This window comes from Falco cherrug, chromosome 2 (assembly GCF_023634085.1).
Source record: "Falco cherrug isolate bFalChe1 chromosome 2, bFalChe1.pri, whole genome shotgun sequence".
Taxonomy (NCBI): Eukaryota; Metazoa; Chordata; class Aves; order Falconiformes; family Falconidae; genus Falco; species Falco cherrug.
In genome coordinates, this window is record NC_073698.1 from 9,241,422 (window position 1) to 9,261,420 (window position 19,999).

At 41.1% G+C, this 19,999-nt stretch overlaps 1 protein-coding gene across 1 annotated transcript in view; it reads left to right on the forward strand.

The window, feature by feature from the left end:
* Positions 1 to 19,999, forward strand: part of TMEM135 (transmembrane protein 135) — a 189,654-nt gene that overhangs the window by 117,696 nt on the left and 51,959 nt on the right. The window contains exon 6 of the mRNA XM_055701808.1: positions 3,284 to 3,330. Coding sequence (XP_055557783.1) covers positions 3,284 to 3,330 — 47 coding nt within the window. The remainder of the gene's footprint in view (positions 1 to 3,283; positions 3,331 to 19,999) is intronic.

The following is a 19,999-nucleotide window of genomic DNA, read 5'->3' on the forward strand; positions in this document are numbered from 1 at the left end:
TATTAAGAGTTTTCTCCTGTAGTGTCCTTGAGCAGCTCTGTGCCCACTTCATTAACACATGCAGCTGCTACAAAGGTGCGTAAAGTTCAGAGAAGTTACACCTGCTCCTTTCCTTAAAACATCTGTCAAAGGAGAAAATGACAGTAGTTTTCGTTTACTTGTTTATTGTGTTGGTTGTTTCTTATTGTCTTGTTATCTAGATGTTTATAAACTGACTGTTTCAAATAATTTATTCTAGTCTAGTTGTGGATATTAGATGTGGACTGGTTGTCTAATATTCCCTGAACTTCTAATTTACAAAAATCAGTATCAGTTCCCTCTTCTCCCCCTGGGCAAGGTCTTCTACATCATATTTTTTTCAAAGATTGTTTTTAACTTCTGGAAGACATCTGCTAATTATAGAGGTTGATTAAGCGAAGTCTTATTTTAAGTTGCCCAGATTTTTCCAAATAGAGTACAGATTATAGACAAATTGATGATAGGTGGATGGTGAGGTGGATTGAAAACTGGCTGAACTGGCAGGCTGGGAGGGTTGTGATTAGCAGCACAGAGGCCAGAGGAAGGCCAGTCCCTGGCGGTGTAACCCAGGAGTCCGTACTGGGCTCAGTAACATCTTCATTAATGGCTTGGCTGAGCAGACAGGAGGCTGCCCCCTCAGCAGGTCTGCAGATGATACAAAACTTGTTCTGTTGCTTGTTGATGCACCAGGTGGTTGTGCTGCCGTCCAGGGGGACCTGAGCAGGCTGGAGACATGGGCCAGCAGGAACCTCAGGAGGTTCAACAAAGGGAAGTGTCCAGTCCTGCCCCTGGGGAGGAATAACCCCAGGCACCAGTATATGCTGGGAGCATCTGGAAAGCAGCTTTGCGTAGAAGAGCTTGGGGGTCCTGGTGCATCCCGAGCTGAACATGAGCCAGCAAAGGAGGCTGCTGGGCTCTTGGGCTGCGTTAGAGGAAGCATTGGCAGCAGGTCAAGCAGGGTGATCCTTCCCCTCTGCTCACCACTGGTGGGATGCATCTGTAGTGTTGTGTCCAGTTCTGGGTTTTCCAGTATGAGACAGACATGGACATACTGGACTGAAGGGCCATGAAGATGATTAAGGTCTTGGAGCATCTCGTGCAAGGAGAGGCTGAGAGGACTGGAGTGCTTCACCCTAGAGAAGAGGGAGCTCAGAGGGAATCTTAATGATGCGTATAAACACTCACTAAGTTGTTATCAAACTGATTTTAAAACAAAAAAGGAATAGAAGAAAAAAAAAAAGAGAGGAAAAACTCTTCAGTGAAGCGAGTGTTTTTAATATGCAAAGGCATAAACCTTATGCCTCCCACCCCCCCAACCAATTCTGTGCCATTTCTCACTTATTTCTCAATATCATTGCTGAGCTGTCAAGGCTTCTTGTCCCTTCTGTCTCCCAGAAATGGCTTCCAGAGAATTGATGATTATTGTTTGAATGAGTAAATATGGTTTGAACTTTGGAGGGTTGGGGCAGCTCTTTTTAAGTAGAACTTGGGTTTAAATGTAAGTCTATTCTGCTGCTAGTTTGAACTGAAATACATCATTGTCCTCACTTCACCCCAGTGATTTAATATAAAGTGATTTCAGATGTTCACATTTTTGATGCAGAATAATAAAATACAATAGTACTGGTGGAGGAAAAGAAAAGAAAAATAGGGTAGTTTTACACAGTAAACGTTATAATGTCTTGTGTGACCTAATTTTAAGTCACATGCCAGAGGACTTAGAAAAGGGAAATAGTCTCATTGTAAGATACTTTTTTTTTTTTTCTGAAAGTCATTGTAAGTGTTGTGTATTCGAAATTGTATCACACTTTCTGATCTGTATCAGCACGCAGCAGCCTACTGTTCTGCGTGTTTATAACCTTCAAATACGCTCTGCTGCCAGCATTTCCGTTTCTTTTCACTTAAGCTATCTGCATCCTATAGTGATCAAAACTTTTTCAATCCTTGGAAATACATGCAAGCGTTCCTCTAACACACTGGCAATTTTTCAGTAAGATTTTTGCCTCCTGAATGATGGGTGTGAATATGGGCCCATATGTCTAGAACAAGACAGTTGTTTCTCACTCTTGAGCTGTATCTGGCAAAGGTGGGAGTGGATTAAGGCAGGTTATGAATTTAAAGCGTGGTTTAGTTGTTCCTGAAATAATGTATGCAAAGCAGTTCTACAGCCAAGGTGCAGTGCCTTGTTGATATCTCGGGGAGGATGGCCTCATCCTGTCTGCCCTTCTCTGCTCCTGGCACGGGGGTCCTCCTCTTTCCCTTTCCTTTCTGCCTGCTCTGGCGCTTTTACATCCTTCCAGCAATCTCCTTATCTACCAGATTGGCAGAACACTTTCCCAAGTTTTGATTTACTTTTTTTTTTTCTCCTCCTTGAGTTTCCTTCGGCGTTTGTGAATCACTGTGTGGGTGGCAGGGAGGAGGTAAGAGCACCGAGCCCCAGCAGAGAGGACGGGAGGACGAAGTAGGACGTTCCCCTCGACGTGCTGGAGAGCTGCTGAGTTTGCTCACTGGCTTATGCGTGATCGCACTGATAACCTAGGGCAACATGGGATTATTCCAAGGAAGTTTAACGGTAACATACACGGCTAGAAACGATACTCTCACTTGGGAATAGAATCATCTCTCAGACTTGCTGGAAAGCGGTTAAGCAGAAGCAGCTGTCTGTACAGACACCTTAAATGTCCAGCCTTTTAAACTGAAACTAGCAATATGATATTTAAATAAATCACAAAAGCAAAGACAGGCAAAATATAATGTTTAAATTTCCATTCTATTGCTTTGTTGTTTTCATCCTATTGTTTCATAATTATTTTAAGTTGTATTATTTTATTCCAGACTATTTTAAGGGGCGTCATTTGCTGTGTCTGTTGTCCCACTACCTTGGTTTGGACTTCTTTCCTTTTTTTTTCCCTTTTTTTTCTTTTTTTCTCTTCTTTTTCTTTCCTTTTTTAATTTTTTTTTTCTCTTTATTTCTCTTTTTTTCTTTCCTTTTTTAATTTTCTTTTTTCTTTTTTTCTCTTTTTTATTTCTCTTTTTTTTCTTTTCTTTTTTTTTCTTTTCTTTCTTAACTTCTACAGGAATGGCTCAAAGTCCACTAGAAACAAGGGAATCCTTTTTGGTAGATTCAGACAAGCTTTCATTCTGGCCCATCAAGAGTATAAATAAAGTGTAACTTTTATAGTAACAGTTGTAAAATCTTCATGATCCAGAACACCCAGCAGTAGTGTGATGTTTTATGTAATAACACTCTTTCTCCTTTTTGTAGGTCCTTTTGTTCTGCATCACAGCTGCTCTGTTCATGTTCTTTTTCAGGTATGTTGCTAGTATATCTATTTATATTTTAAAAGATTATTTTAAACAGCATTTCTAAAAGCTTACTTGATTTTTGGTGTTCACCTGAAAACTTTCGTATTCTTGACTCAAGCTTTCTGAATTGAGTAAGAGTGCTTTTGTGGCATCAAAAACACAAAATGTGCTGTGAACATAACTGGGCTAAAAAAGGGAAATGCTGAGTTAAATGCTTTAAATCTTCTAGAGTTTATACTGATTGCTTAAGATCCTCTCATCTCATAATTAAGACCCTGGAGATCTAACATTACGTAGTATCAAACCAGCTGAAATACTGCTTTTCATACATGTTTTTAAATAGCTTACGTCAGGGAAGATAGCACTTTTCTTCTGGTGAAAATAGAGGAGAGCAGGAAAATGAGATTTTTACAGTCCTAAATAATATCAAATATTTGACATGTGTGCAGGTGCAAGTACCTTCTTTTAATTTTAGAGTAAACTAGTTTCACATATGTTTTCACAAGTTATCAGTTGTATTCCTTTTTCAAAACATACAGTAGTGGGGTTGGATGAGACTCATTTTAATAACTTTTTTCTCTCTTGGTTTGCAAAATATGTGTAATAAGTCATTTACCTTGTGTTTGTTTCCCTTTTAAATACCAGACCTCTCAAATTTTGTTTATTGTATCTCAAGCTGGAAAGTTGCTTGTTAAAGTAACCTTTGACTACAGCCCTTTGACTTAGAATTTCGTGGCATGTAGCCATCTAGGGTTCTTCAGGCCATATGATCCCCTGGTAATTGCAAAACTCTGGAAGCTGCAGCTTGTTTTTTTATAATTCCAGTACTTACAAATTACTTACCAATATTAGCCAAGAAGAGTCGGTGAATACGGGGGAGCTGTTAATTTAGAGGATTTGAAGAAGCATTCCTCCTTTCATCCACCACTTGCATTGACAGTCTTCTCCTTGCTTTATTTTTTCTGCTTCCCAGAGTCATAGCATAAAAGCCTCAGAAAATTTGACTTAAGAGGTTGAACATTAGACACGTGTCTGTATGAATGCTGATTAAACCAACTCACGGTGCTAAAACGCTGGTCAGAGCTATAGATGTTGTATGATTTTGGAGGAAGGTAGTTGAATTCCTCCCTGCCCTGACACAGCAACGCTGGCAGTTGCATGGGCTCCCTCTTGATGGATAATCCTCTTAAGCAATCATCAGCAACATTTAGTTCCTTTATCTTTGGTGGTGTAACAGAGGAATTAAAATAGAGGATCAGGTAGTTATAGGTCCTTAGTTTAATTCTCAGGGGGAAGAAAAATAATCTGTTTGTAAACACCAAAAAAAAAAAATGGGAAGGGAAAGTAGATTTAACAGTAGATTTAACAAAAATCATTAGCACGGGCCAGTTTTTGTATTTTTTTTTTTTCCTTTCCCACTGTAATCAGTGTTGCGTCTAGAACTTCTTCACAGTGGTTCGTGTAGTACTTTCCTAAAGAAACCAAGTGTAGATGGTCTGGGTGAAAATACCTCTGGGTACGCACAGGACCCCCTGGACAGTGTGTGGGCACAGTTCTTGTCAGAAGCCGACTGTCGGACAGGATGTATTGACTGTGTTGACAGGCACCTACTGAGGTCTTCCATCGTTTCTGTATTTTTATATTTAAATAATGACAAAGATAACAGTGGAAGTGCTAATTACATGTGTAGGTAAAACTGCTGGGTGGCAACTGCAGACTTGGGACTGGGATAAACACGAGCTGGAGATACCTGAGAAGATGTAAAGGTGTTTAGTAATGAGGTTAAGGTGGTATCCGTACACCCATGAGGAATTAAATGGTTAAGGAGCAGTTCAGCGCAAAAAGACCCAACAGTAGCTGTTGCACACTGCCAGCTGCCTGTAAGTCAGTAACGTCACCGAAACGGGTTGCATAGGGCTCGTGAGGTATATAAAGTTGTCTTTTTGTTGCTATTAAAGTTGAAGAAGTTCTCAGGGCAGTTTTATGTCCTTTTTGATTGTTACATGTCAAGAAGGTTACATGTCGGGACGGTCAGAGAAACCTCAGAGATGATCTGGAGTTTGGAAAAGATGGCTTATTTAAAAGGATCGTGTTTGCTTAATTAAAAAAAAAACCACAGTGGGATGGAATGACTGTCTTCAAGTATGTGCAAGACTGCTGAAAAGAGGAAGAGAATAAATAGTCTGTTCTTGCTGGCTGTGATAAAAAGGAGAAGAGATAACAGAGCAAGACATTTCTTCTTAGAATAATAAATTGCAGCAGGGATGAACTCACTTAGATATCGAGGAAGGAAATCTTAAGAAGGAAACGGCAAAAAGTTTCCCCAGCAAGGCTACAGATGGTCTGTCCTTTCAGATCTGTAGGAACAGATTTTGGATAACTCGGGTGTTACTGGTTAGGGAAAGGAATGGACTGTTTGATTTCCTGAGCATCTTTCACTTTTTTGGTGCACGTCAGTGGCTGTCACGTTGTGAAATACTTAATGTAATAAGCTGTCAAAGAAAGCGGTCAGGGAAGTCTTTGGAGGAGGAGAACTTTGCTGTGCTTTGTTGAATGCAACTGGATAGATATACCTGCAAAAAAATTGAGACAACAGCTCTGTGCTGTAGGAATCGCCATGTCTTGTAGAATGTATGGAGTGGGGACAGGAGGGCAGGCAGAGACAGGGACCACGTCAGCGGTCCAGGCAGGCAGGGGCATCTCTGAAAATTAGCACAAGGAGAAATGTGAGTCTTCTACTGCACCAAATGAAAGTGGTTTTCCCACAATTTCTAGTCTTAGAAATAAAATAGGAAAAGACCAGCTGCTCAGGGAGAAGAGGGGTCACTTGACCCGTCCTCAGAGTTGTTGTCCAGTTCATCTGGAATGGGACTGTGTGCTGGTCGTTGTCGGATCCTATATATGAATTAATCATTGATCCCCTTCAGGAAGATTCTGGACCACTGTTGAAAGAATCCTCTGTGGATCTATCCAGAGTCCTGGGGAGGCAATCTGCCTGTCTCTCATCACCTAAAGCAGAAGGGAATTGGGAGAGCCGTGAACCTGCGTTTCCTCTGTTTAATGACTCAAAAATCACATCAGCCTGTTCCATAAGCGGGTCAGCCTGACAAAATCACATTAGTACTTTCAGAAAAAACACCTTATTCAAAGTCAGAGCTGTTTGGCTTATAGAATGTCTTCCCATTGACTATAAAACTGTTCACTGGTAACAAGCATTTATTGACCTGAAAACCAGAAAATTTGCTTTTGCTTTGCCTGCAAACAGCTCTGTTCCCAGGGTGGCTTTTTATCCTCCCTGCTGCACCAAAATGTCCAAAAAGGTGCTGAGAGCAGTAGCTGTCCTGGTCACCAAGAGCATATGCAATCCCTTTCATCATGAAAGATAAGATCCCAATATCTGAATGGTGTAATTTGAAGCTTAAAACTTTTCTAAGAAGAGACTTAATGTAAGTCTACCTCTGTGCTACCAAAATATGACTGATGCTTGGAAGTCAAATGTCGCAGGTAATAAAAGGGAAGTAGTCTGTATTTTCTGGGTTCATATAAATTGTCTTCTCCGAGGTGAGTGGGTTCTCTGAGCTTAAAAGTGGTGATTGACCCCAGTCAGTAGCTCTGGTCGGCACTAGCATTCCTGGCAGCTTCAGGGTTAACTAAACTTAGCCGCTGTTTTTGCAGCTCAGCCCTTGGTAGCTGGGTGACTGAGCAAGGTGGAAAGCAGAGATGCTCTTCAGCGTTCACAGGGACTTTTGTCATTTTAAAGTGACCGGCATGGCTTAAGGCAATCTTTGCTGAACCTAGGAGATGAAAAGTTGCTTAATAGGGAGAATTCAGAACTCTTTCCTTCATGGAAGAGTTCAGGTACATCTATACATTACACAACTTTCGGGATATCTTTCAGGTTGCCGTGAAGCTGAGCTTCCTTAGTGTTGCTTCGAGGAAGGCAAGTGCTGTGCTTGGTAGTTATCCATGAAAAGAGAACAAAATCAATGTGGCACATCGTTGTAACATGATGATACCTCTCCCCAGATGTGGGCATTTTCCTACCCACAGTTAGGAAGTACTGCTATAACAGATACATGAATCTTGGTCTGTGGAGGTGTAGACAAGCTTTTCTCGATTTATTTGAACAGCTACTTTTCTAGTATAATGAATTTTCTCAATATCTCACTGTAATGCCTACCTGAAATTATTTTTTTTAAAAAAATAATAATCTGTAGTGGTCCTTTGGCCAGGTGGGTATAATTTGCTGATGCTTCTCTCTGACTGCCAACCGTTACATGTCTGATTTCTGCCTCCGAAGCAGCAGAAAGACTCAGAAGCCTGTGTAACAGATCTGGGCAGTTTATTATTAAAAAAATGAAGTATTCAGATATTCTTCCTATCATTTGATATAGAAAAGGTTTCTCCAGCTGTGAAATGAATGCCCTTTACCCTCTCCTGGAAGGCTTTGTCCTTATGTCATGTTGCCTTGCTACCCCCGATCCTCCTGGCCCATCCCTAGGGCAGACGTTTCACAATAGTTGGAACTTCACCAAGTTTATCACTGGAGTTTCCCCAAAATTCTGTTGGACTGTTCAAACGTTATTGCATCTACTAGGGGACAGCAAGAAAAAGAAGGTGCTAAATCTCAAGAGTTAAGAAGTGAGGTTACAGAACTGAAATGTTAAAGAGAACCAGGAATAATTACTCCAGAAGTCAGGAGTCAGAATGAAAGGTAAATTCAGAAGAGCAATATAGGAAGACAGTGGGAAGAGGGAAGGAAAAAGTGGTTGAAGACAGAAAAAATAAGATCATGTCAGCGGATGAGAAAAATAGAAGAACATACTAAGAAAAAGGCAGCTGAAATGCAGATGATAGGTTTACAAGCAACAAAGTTATATTTACAGACAGAGGAAGCATATTTTAGTGTAGTATTTGTTTTCTTTCTTCTCTTTCATCCTCCTTTTCTGGTACTTTTCTCATAACTTGTATCTCTGTTTTTTTCTCAAAATGCTTCTGCTCAGCATCACTGGAAGTGATGGAGAGTTGCAGTATACAGTAACTTGTATAGTGCAGTCTGTCATATGTGTATTTAGTGCAAGCGTATAGGTAATGACAGTTGAAACATGATTCTTTCCCCTTCCACCCATTTCTTCCTAAAAAACTTACATGCAGAACTGCATCTGGGGAGAGGAGAATATTCCCATAGCTTTAGGAATTAATTTTCAGGTGACATTAAACTCCACTGGGACTTAATACTCATCGCTTACTCGAAAAAAAAAAAAAAAAGTCATTTGTGATGTCATATGATGTCATGTATGATTTGTTTTTACATGCACTGTTTTTAAAGTGTCTTGTAAGAAAAGCACATTTTCCTTTAATGCTTCTATTATTTTTTTTTTTTAAATAATAATTACAGTTTGCATGGAATGAAGGTTATGGGTGGAAAGTTTATGATTGTACCATGGTTTCATGTCATCTTATTTCAGTTGTTCATGGTAGTGGCTGTCCAGAATACCATTATATAATAATGAATAGAATAAAATGAATGAGCAGCAGGAATCCTGTAATGTGTAAAATAAAAACTTGTGAAATACAATTGAATTAATGTCATTTTAGTAGCAGTTTTATTTTGAATATTACACTGGGTTTTTTTGGAAGGGTGAGGCAGTGGCTGTGCTTTTATACATATTTGAAGAAATCCACATAATAGAAAACTTGCAATCTCTGCACAATAAATGAACACCTACATATAAATCCTCTCCACATAAACTTAGAAAATCCAGCAATTTGGGTGAGTATGTGTTGGCAGACTACAGTACTGGTTGCTATAGTAGTTAATCCTTAGACTATATACTACCAGTTTATAATAGGCGTATGTTAATTCATCTGCTCTGAAGCCTAGAAAGGAACGCTCCACGTACGAGCTGAAACCAGCTATTATGGGAGGATGGATGTTTCTGGTGATTGATTGATCATAAGTTGAGGATGGAGCCTGCCTTCTACAGAGATAAATGTTAAAATGTTATTTTCTGAAACAATAATTTCAGACAATCAGAAGTTATTGCTGTGATTTCGTAAAGCAAAACGTAGTGTTTTTCATACCTCAGGGTTTGCAGAGCTCAGAGCAGAAAGCTCTTGAATCTCTTAATGTCGTTTATGTATTATCTATTGATTGAAAATGGATAACGGAAAATATAATGAACATCTAAGAAATGCAGATGCACTGTCATACAGTGCCATTAAGATGGAGTATTGAAACTTGTGTGAAGTCACTGAAAACCTTTAAGAAAGGTCCTTTTGTTTGCAGAGCCCTTTATTCCATCTCATTAATGAAACTCTAGCCTCCCAAATTACGGCTATTTACTCTTTCCCTGAAAAACACATACCCTGTAATTTACTCAGTATTTTCGACATGATATTTCAAAGTGCCTTTATTTTCTTTTAAAAATGTGTGCTACCATGTCTCATTTAATCAGCTAAGCTCCCTTTAGTACAGAAGCAACTACTCGAAAGATACTTTTGCCTTTTAATGCTACTGTCTTTTTTTACTGTAGAATGAGCAAGCTCAACAGCCAGAGTTGCTGTTCTATGGATATCCGATAATGTTCCCCTTTCTTACAAAGATTATTTTGAAATCTTTTTTATTTGCCATAGAATTACAGAAGTACATTAGAAGTCCTCTGCTGCTGAATTACTAGGTAATAAATCAGAAGCAAAAAGCAGATGAAAATTTCTCTCCGTGCTTATATAGGGTTTTTTTTTTTTTATTGTTCTTATACAAGCATCTCAAAGTTAGTGGTTCAAAGCATTGTTTTGGTAACTGTGATGAAACTTTTGATTTCTGAGGTATTTCGGATGACCTGGTGAATAGATGGAAACATTCAGTCTCCTATGAAGTGCTAATAAATAACAGGGGTTTTTTATTTAGTGTGAGCAAAAGTAGGGCACAGTATGGCAGGAGGGGGTTGCGGGCGAGAAGATAACCTCAGAGGTGACACTGCTGTGGCAGAGCACCGCATTTGGAGTCGCGTAGGCTTGGTTCAGATTCAAATATGGGTAGACAGGTGACATTATCTTCTGTTTATATACCAATGGAATAGAAGGTGGAAGAGTATTTTTACTTTTTTTATTTTCATGAAGCACTTTTTTTTTTTTTTTTTTCTCTCTTCTCTCTCATACTCTTGTTACCAGGCTTCCATTGCATTTCAGTTTTTCTTTTTTTGTTCTTTAAAACTTGCAACGCCATGTGGTATTGTTTTGGGGTTGGGTTGAAGGGAAGTGGCTGCTGGGTTTGGCAGAGGTCTGGTCCTGGCTCTGCCGCGTTCACGGGAGAGGGAGACCGATCCCCCTCAGCGAAAGTTGTGTACCCTCCTCTATCTCAAAACCCATACAGTGGGGTTAAAGGTACGTCTTAGGCTTATTTTTAAAGTGCAAGATTTTGAGATGATTCAATTTTCATGCAGGTATGAAGAGCATTTAGACTTAGAGTTTTTACAAAGAAAATGTATGTTAACGTGCAAGCTTGCAGTGCCCAGCAGGATTACGGTGGGAATCTTTAGCGGGTTCAGGACCCTCTCCTGATGATGCTCTTAGACCTTCATTCAGTCATCTGCAGTGGCTGCTGGAGGCTGTCCATGAGCAAATCCCACATTTTCTATATCTCTGTTCTTATGTTTGCACGTACAAATCACTGTTTCTCACCTGTTCATTTGGGTAATGCGGGAGGAAGGGGACAATGTGGCATTCGTAAAAATTAAAAGAAATCAGTTCTGATTAGGAAATATGAGGAAAAGCTGGGCAAATCAAGAAGTCAGTTCCCATCTTGTGTGGGATTAATTTATGTTGCAGAACTGCCTGTCTCTAACTGATGATACAGGTGATCGTGCACCAAATTTACTTGCATAATCCTAGGTGGAATAAATCTAGGCTAATGTCTTTCCTTGAAGTTACCTAAAAAACATATTAAAATTATTCTGAGAGTTGGTGTTTAGAATGAATGAAATGCTGAGATAACTTGAAAGATGTTTTTTTCTGACTTACTCTGCATATATGGCTTGTGTTATCCTTCTATTTCACAGACTTCTATTTCACTACTTTTGGCTTTAATATGAAAATAAAAATTACCTTGTGTCCTGCTAATAAGAGCAAAAAGGGAAGGGAACACATAAAGGATATATTTAAGGATTGATTTTTCTAGGTTGTTACCAAAATCTTTAGATGGAAGTTACAGGAAAATGACATCATAGAAGAAACTGCTTTCCTACATGGAAATAATTATGTGAAATATTTGAAAACCTCATTCTGAATTCTAAATAAAATTACTTTAATTAGTATGGTAATATAAAGTACAAGACTACAGTAGACTTCGTGATCTCTTTACATCCTTGTCAAGAGTAAAAAGAGAAAGCATTTATATTTCTGGTGTGTTCTAGAGATGCAGCTTACGAACTGGGAAGAAAATTTAAATTTTCTGTTTGTTTCTCTTTCAAAAAATACACACCATGTTGTCATTGACTTGTTACTGAATTTTACATGCACCTCACCTGATGTCTGTCATTTTTTTTGCCAATTTGGTAATAGTGCTTGAAGTATTCCTTTATATTAGGCATCTGTCAAATAATGTTCAGTTTGCTACGTGGTTTTCCTGGTGCTGTTAAAATTTTCTTGAGAAAGTATGTGATAATGACCTAGTAAGTTTAGGAATTAGAATGTAACATTTAATATTCGCGTTTACCTTCTGAATATACGTTTGTAATACTGAAATGTTACTAAAGCAGACTTTAGTCTTAAGGGACATGGGGTTACTGGCCTACATTCCTGAAAATATCCCAAGAGAAAACTTTTGACATTTTGATGATGGTTGTTAATTACTCGATGCCTGTTGTGTTTAGTTTCTTCCAAGGAAATGCATGCCACAGCGGTCTTTGTTCCTTGAGCTCGTTATTTCTCTGTCAGCCATGGCGCCAGGCGATGCCGTGAGGTCCATACCTGTCCCCAGGTGGAGGTTACGGAGTGCCCGTCCCTATGGATCACTGGGAACACAACCACACCTGAGAGTCTGTGTCATAAGGTTGAGGTGTTCAATGGGCTACGCGTAAATATCTGCACAGTGTCTCAAGCGCTCCTTTTGATAGTAAGTTTTAGGAGAAGAGAAGCATCTCTTAGAAATCAGAGCAGCCGTTACCTGGTGCCGAGCCATGCCGGTGGCCGGAGCCGTCTCTGCATCGTCCTGTCCCGGCCAGCAGCTCCGCGGTATCTTTTGAAAAGCAGGCGAGAGGACAGGAAAGGTGAGATAGAGCCTGCAATGGCAGCAGCGGTGTTAGCAGCAGAGACGTGTGATTTGTGTCGCTTTCCCCACGTCATGGTAGGTTGTTGGCAGTGGCAGGGGGAGCCAAGGGGAGGGAAGGGGCTGGGAGGAGGCTCTGGCAGGGCACTGGGTGCAGCTGGGAAAGGGATGCTCCCCTCGGGTGCCTTTCAAAAGGTTGTCTTCTTTGAATCCCGCTCGCTCCTTTGACTCTGTATGCACTTGAGGATTACTGCTGGGCTGTGCCCAGTGCCAAAACCGGCTGCTTCCCCTTCCCCTGCTCCTGTTATCAGCTGTGTGACTTGACTGGAGGAGAAAAGAGAAACATGAGGAGGGCAGACGGGACAGTATCTGCAGTGAAGGAGTGCGAGGCCAAGCAGGACAGGGTTTCCACCAGCCACGTACCAGCTGTAACTAAGAGTGGGAGAACGTGGGTGGCTGCATTGTAAGGGCTGTAGCGCAGCTTTGTGTCTTTGGTTTTGCTAAAGCTCTTCAAAGAGAGTACTTACTTAAAAGCATATTGTATCATCCAAGTAGCCAATTTATAAGTCACCAGGTCATTTTTTTCACTTTTTTTCCCCGCCTCTTGATCTAATAGAGAAACATTATACCCTCTTGCAGCACTCTGTGTCTTCAACTCTGTTTTTGTATGCCCAAGCATTACCTAAACCTTTATTATGCTGAAATGATAGCCCAGAATAAAGGTGATCATTGTCCTTCTGGCTTTTTTAAAAAAAGATAGATACTGCCTCAAATCCCTTGAACCACCTTTGTTGTTAAAGGAGGTTTTCCAGTCCCACTTCATGCTATTTTTTACTTTGTCTTTCAAGTTGAAAAGGTGATAGTGGATTGAAATGAGTGGGCAAGTATTTTGTTGTTGTATTATACTCTTGTCTTCAAACTAGCTCCATTTTTGAAGGTATAAGCTACACTTAGATTAGGTCCAAACAAGGAATATTAACTGTGTGGGCTGGAGTCAGGCTGGTTTTGATTTTTCCCTGGTTATCATGCTGCTCTTTATCCTCCGGTAGGTAGAAAGGCTGCAGCGTAGGCTTTCCTGGCTGTCAGTGAGCGAAGAAAATGCTGTTCTGTCTAATTCCTGTCTCTCCTAGCTTTTTTTGTGGTCACAGCTTTGGATATTGAAATCTGCTGATACATCTGTTCCTTAGTAATACACATGTCAGAAGTCAAGAAGATACTCTTAAAGTGGGTGACTTCTCTTTTGTTGGCCTTCACTGCTTTTAGAGGGAAACCAAAACGCTTTTACGCTGAACTCAGGTGGCTTGCTTCCTTGTTTCCCATGGGTTAAGTAATGTAAATGGTTTTATGGCTATATGGGAAGAAAGGAATACATCTCAATAAAAGTACTGTATGTTTTCCATTGCCACTTTGCATGCTACACATGACAATTTGCATGCTATAAACCAACTGAAATAGGGGGTTTAGTACTGTGTATCTGCTATTAAAAATGTAACTAAATCATCTATGGAAATACTTAGTTTCTTTAGGAGTTAAAATGGGACACCAGTTCTTGCAATATTTCACTGCATTTGCTAGATCATTAAGTTTACTCTTTTATAGAAAACACTAACTACGAAGAGATTAAATTTGTTTTTCCATGTTTGGTTACTTTTGGACATATGGTACATAGGCTCCTGGAATTTATTTAAACCTGTTCTTTCCAACAGTAAATCTTGTCTTCGTTTTAACAGATTGCTTTACATGTAGTTGGATCCGGTTGCACAGCCTCCTCAAGAGAGGGATTGCGTCGCCTACAGACAAGCGGTACAAGAATTATGGCTGTACAATAGGGAGTATTTTTCCACCATTATCACTTTTCAGTGGAGATTCTTTTTCAGATACGTAACAGTGACTCAATGAACCAGGGAGGTGTTTACCTGCAAGGTGATCTGGTGGTAACAGGAGAAGCTTTTGAGGGCTAAAATTTCAGGCGTCTCTGTCCAGAGCCATCCCCAAAGGGAGAAACCGAGGGTCTCCTCCCCTTCTTTAGGTTTCGTCTGTCAATCACAAAGGGCTTTTGTCCTGCGAGTATATTGATGTGTCTGGGCTTTGGCTCTTTATCATCTTCCTGTCATCCTTAATGCAAAATAAAAGAGGGGAAATAGCTTATTGTTCTCAGGCTTTAAGAATAAGCTGCTTGTGGCTGCCAGGGACCTCGGTGTCCCAGCCACCCTGGCCTGCCTTCCGCAGGGATGCGGTCACTGGCAATGCTGCCCATCAAGCCGTCTGGCTCCCAGTTCCCGAGGCCCTGGCCAGAACAAGGCTGAAACTTCAAGTCAGATGATGAGAAAGCAATTGAGCTTCACAGATTTGATTTCTGTCTTTGATCCCGGCATTAAAGTGTCAAGGTCTGTGAGTGGAAATGTAGAGCAGACAAAATTTCTGGCTGCTTTAATCCTGGTGCTAAAAACATCCATTCACAGGGTGTAGGGATTGGATTTTATTTTTGGAGGATTTCAGAAGTTAGGTGTATTTTGCGTAAGTTTACGGGCAGACTTTATACAAAGTTAGGTTTTTTCCTTCCTTATTTAAAAATATTTTTCTGTCAGATTTTTCCTGTGTGTATCCTATATGGTAACAATCTGGCAGCTGTTTGACTTACCCTTTCACATACATTTGAGGCACTTTACGTTTTACAGATGGAGTACTAAGGGAGAAGATTTAAGTCGCCTGTAGAAGGTCAGACACAAAATTTGTGTGCCTTTGAGCCACAGAGTTCCAGTCCAGTTCTTAAATCACAAGGCTCTCTCTCCTGCATTCCTGTTACAGGACATAATTTAACTTTAAAAAGTGGAGCAGGGTGCAGATTTGCTGTCAGAGAATTAAGGTGGGAAGTAGTGTAGAAGCAGTTGTATAACAAGATAGTTTTAAACCAAATAAACACTAACTCAACAGATGAATTCTTTTTCAGTAGAATTGGATACTTTTAATATATTTTGGCCTTTTGAAAGAGTTGGAACGTGAATTTCAGTTTCCTAATACTCTCTTCTTTCTAAGCAATTTTCAGAAGAATAATGGGGAAAGAAAAGGAGCTGAACAACAGACTGTGCAACTGTAAAAGTTTCTTTTTTACTTTTCGTTGTTACCTGATGCAGTGTTTTCCTGCGGAACTTTACACGTCAATTAGGATTTGAAAGATCTGCTTTTATACTATGATGAAAGTGAAGTTGTTTTAATGCTTTTAGAATCATGGAATCAAAGAATGCTTTGGGTTGGATGGGATTTTAAAGGTCATCCAGTCCCACCCCCCCTGCCATGGGCAGGGACCTTCCACCAGCCCAGGCTGCTCCCAGCCCCGTCCAGCCTGGCCTTGAGCCCTGCCAGGGATGGGGCACCCACAGCTGCTCTGGGCAGCCTGGGCCAGTGTCTCACCACCCGCACAGTGAAGAATTTCTTCCTAATATCTAACCTAAATCTCCCCTCTTTCAGTCTAAAGCCATTCCCCCTTGTCCTGTCACTGCCTGCCCTTGTAGAAAGCCCCTCTCCAGCGTCCTTGTCGGCCCCTTTAGGCACTGGCAGCTGCTCTAAGGTCTCCCCGGAGCCTTCTCTGCTCCAGGCTGAACAACCCCAACTCTCCCAGCCTGTCCTCATAAAAGAGGGGCTCCAGCCCCCTTATCATCTTCATGGCCCTCTTCTGAACTCGATCCAACAGGTCCATGTCTGTCTTATGCTCGTGGCACCAGAGCTAAGCACAGCTCTGCAGGTGGGGTCTCACCAGAGCAGAGCAGAGGGGCAGAATCCCCTCCCTTCATCTGCTGGCCACGCTGCTGGTGATGCAGCCCAGGGGACGGCTGGCTTTCTGGGCTGGAGGTGCACATTGCTGGGTCATGTTGAGCTTGCCGTCAAGCAACACTCCCAAGTCCTTCTCCTCAGGGCTGCTCTCAATCCATTCCCTGCCCAGCCTGTGTCTGTGCTTGGGATTGCCCTGACCCACATGCAGGACCTTGCGCTTGGCCTTGTTGAACTCCATGAGGCTCACTCAGGCCCACCTCTCAAGCCTGTCAAGGTCCCTCTGGATGGCATCCCTTCCCTCCAGCATGTCAGCCACACCACACAGCCTGGTGTCATCAGCAAACTTGCTGAGGGTGCACTCGATCACAGTGTTCATGTGGCTGATGTTAAACAGGGCTGGTCCCAATACCAACCTCTGAAGAACTCCACCTGTCACTAGTCTCCACTTGGACATTGAGCTGTTGACTGTAACTCTTTGAGTGTGACCATCCATCCAATTCCTTATCCATCGAGCAGTCCATCTGTCAAACCCATGTCTCTCCACTTTAGGGACAAGAATGTCCTACGAGACAGTGTCAGATGCTTTGCACAAGTCCAGGTAGATAATACCACTTGCTCTTCCCTCATCTACCAACGCTGTAACCCCATTGTAGAAGGCCACCAGATTTGTCAGGCATGATTTGCCCTTAGTGAAGCCATGCTGGTTGCCACCAATCACCTTCTTGTTTTCCATGTGCCTTGGCAAAGTTTCCAGGAGGATCTGCTCCATGATCTTGCCAGGCACAGAGGTGAGACTGACGAGCCTGTAGTTCACCGGGTCTTCCTCATTTCCCTTTTTTTAAAAATGGGGGTTATGTTTCCCCTTTTCCAGTCAGTGGGAACTTCCCCAGACTGCCACGGCTTCCCAGATATGATGGATAGTGGCTTAGCCGCTTTGTCAGCCAGTTCCCTCAGGATCCACAGGTCCACCTCATTAGTGCCCATGGACCTGTGCACCTTCAGGTTCCTTAGATGGTCTTGAACTTGATCTTCTACAACAGCTGTTTCTTCATCCTCCCAGCCCCTGTCTTTGCCTTCTACAACTTGAGCAACGTGTCTGGAGCACTTGCAAGTGAAGACTGAGGCAAAAATGTTGTCCAGTACCTAAGCTTTCTCCGTACCCCAGGTGACTAAGTATCTCCTCTTTCCTTCTGGAGAAGGCACGTTTTCCCTAGTCTTCCTTTTATCAATGATGAACTTATGGAAGCTTTTCTTGGTGCCCTCAATGTCCCTGGCCAGATTTAATTTTATCAGGCCTTTAGCTTTCCTAACCTGATCCCTGGCTGCCTGGACATCCTATCTGTATCCCTCCCAGGCTACCTCTCCTTGCCTGCACCCTCTGCAGGCTTCCTTTTTGTGTCTGAGCTTGCCCAGGAGCTCCTTGTTCATCCACGCAGCCTCCTGGCCTTTTTGTCTGACCTCCTCTTTGTTGGGACACATCGCTCCTGAGCTTGGAGGAGGTGATCCTTGAACATTAACCAGCTTGTTTGGGCCCCTCTTCCCTCCAGGGCTTTATCCCATGGTCCTCCACCAAACAGATCCCTGAAGAGGCCAAAGTCTGCTCTCCTGAAGTCCAGGGCAGTGAGCTTGCTGTGCGCCCTCCTTGCTGCCCTAAGGATCTTGAACTCCAGCATTTCATGGTCACTGCAGCCAAGGCTGCCCTTGAGCTTCACATTCCCCACCAGCCCCTCCTTGTTGGTGAGACCAAGGTCCAGCATGGCACGTCTCCTCGTTGGCTCCTCTGTCACCTGAAGGAAGGTGTCATCAACACATTTTGTGCTCTTTATTTCTCTTGTTTTGTTTACTCTCTTAGGTCCTCACCTTAATTTCTTTTTCTCAGCTATTTCCTGTCGTTTTTTCCTGGTTTTGCTGCTGCTCTAATCTAGTTTTGCTGAACTGAGGGGTGTGCTTGTGTAGTTGCTTACTTAATTTAGAAAAACAAAATCCTCCTGCCGTTATAGAAAGAAGGAAGAGATGTCTTTGAGCAGCAGTTAGGGAAGTTTTAAGAACAATCTGTTTATTTAGCAAATGCATCTAGGAAAGAAGAGTCACACCAAGAAATGAATCATAAGTCTTACAGAATGGATTAGATTTCAGAAATCCCTGTTTCTCATTTAAATGTTACCTGTGTTTATTTGATTGCTGCAATCCTTCGTGGAGAAACTGAGCTGTAGTTCTTGTAGTCACCATCGTGGTCATGAAATACAAGTCCCAAACTGGGAAGTAACTCACACTCATCACATGTTTCTGATTTGATAGCAGTCAGGGCAGAAAATCTCCATTTCATGAAAAGGAGAAGGCAATTACATTACATTGCAATCTACACGGTTTGGTATGTTTCCTTAAAACAAAGTCTTTCTGTTTAAATCAGGGTTGCACAAAATGAAATGTTTTACAGGAAACTACTGCGTAACTTGAATATATATTTGTAGTCTAAAGCCTACAGTCCCAAATAGGGTTTTTAACATACGACATTTCTGTTTCATTTTAGAAACAAGCATATTTTTAACTGCAGGCATTGGAAATACTTGGAATTCTGTTCCTGTGAGCTAATTGCTGACTAGAATAGGAAAATAAGAGCTACTTTGTGGTTAGATGCTTGTGGTCTTTCTTTTGGCTTTTGGCCCTAAGATAAAATGTCAGGGAAAACACTAACGGATAATGGTATCAATCAGTGCATCCTGGACATAATTTGAAGCCTGTCAAATGTCTGCTACTTTATTAACATTGAATTACATCATTCTTTTTCATTCTACCTTCTGCTTATACATTTTTTTGGTTACAAGAGTATAAATTATGTTATAGATTATTTTCACAGACATGCTTCGCTTCATAAAGTCTCGATTTCACAGAAAAAGAAACTGCTGTGAAAAAAACAGCTTCTTCTGTGAAACTGAGACTTTATGGGCCATTTCAAATATTCTGAAGAATGAGACATTCTTTATTCTCTTTCATATGTTTGATATATTGACTAGAAACCATACTGAGGAAAGGTTTCTAGTCTTATATTTTCATCCTGCATAATCCTTGCCCCAAAGTAACCAGGTCTGATTAACGTAATAGCAAACTGGAATTAAAAATCTTGACTCTGCTTTTACTAACATTAAAATCAAACCATGGGTCTAATCATCAGGTGAAAATACGGTTCAGACATTTAATGGGAAATTTTCCGTGAATTTTTAAGAAACTTGATTTTCACTTATGGTATGAATAAGAGGATTGTATAAGTAAATAGTAAGTGAGGAAAATCCCGAAGAAACATTAAGTTGAAACAGTTATATTGATAGTTGAGATTTTGCTCTAAAGAGTAAGAATTAATTCATTTAAGTTAAAATGTGTGGCTTTTAAAGTAGGAAGAATACCTTAGTTATTTTAAATAGTAATTTTCTGCTCTTCCAGGATGCCGCAGAAGATTTATTTTTCTGTACAAATTTGAACATAAGCATATTTAAACTTTTTCAATGAAACGTTGAAGTCTTGTTTATCCCAGGATCATGCAAATGCCCAAAATTCTGGGGTGATTCCTCAAATACACTCTTTGAAAACACTTAGAAGAAACAAGGAGTTGAATAACAGCATGCATAGTTATGGGTCAAG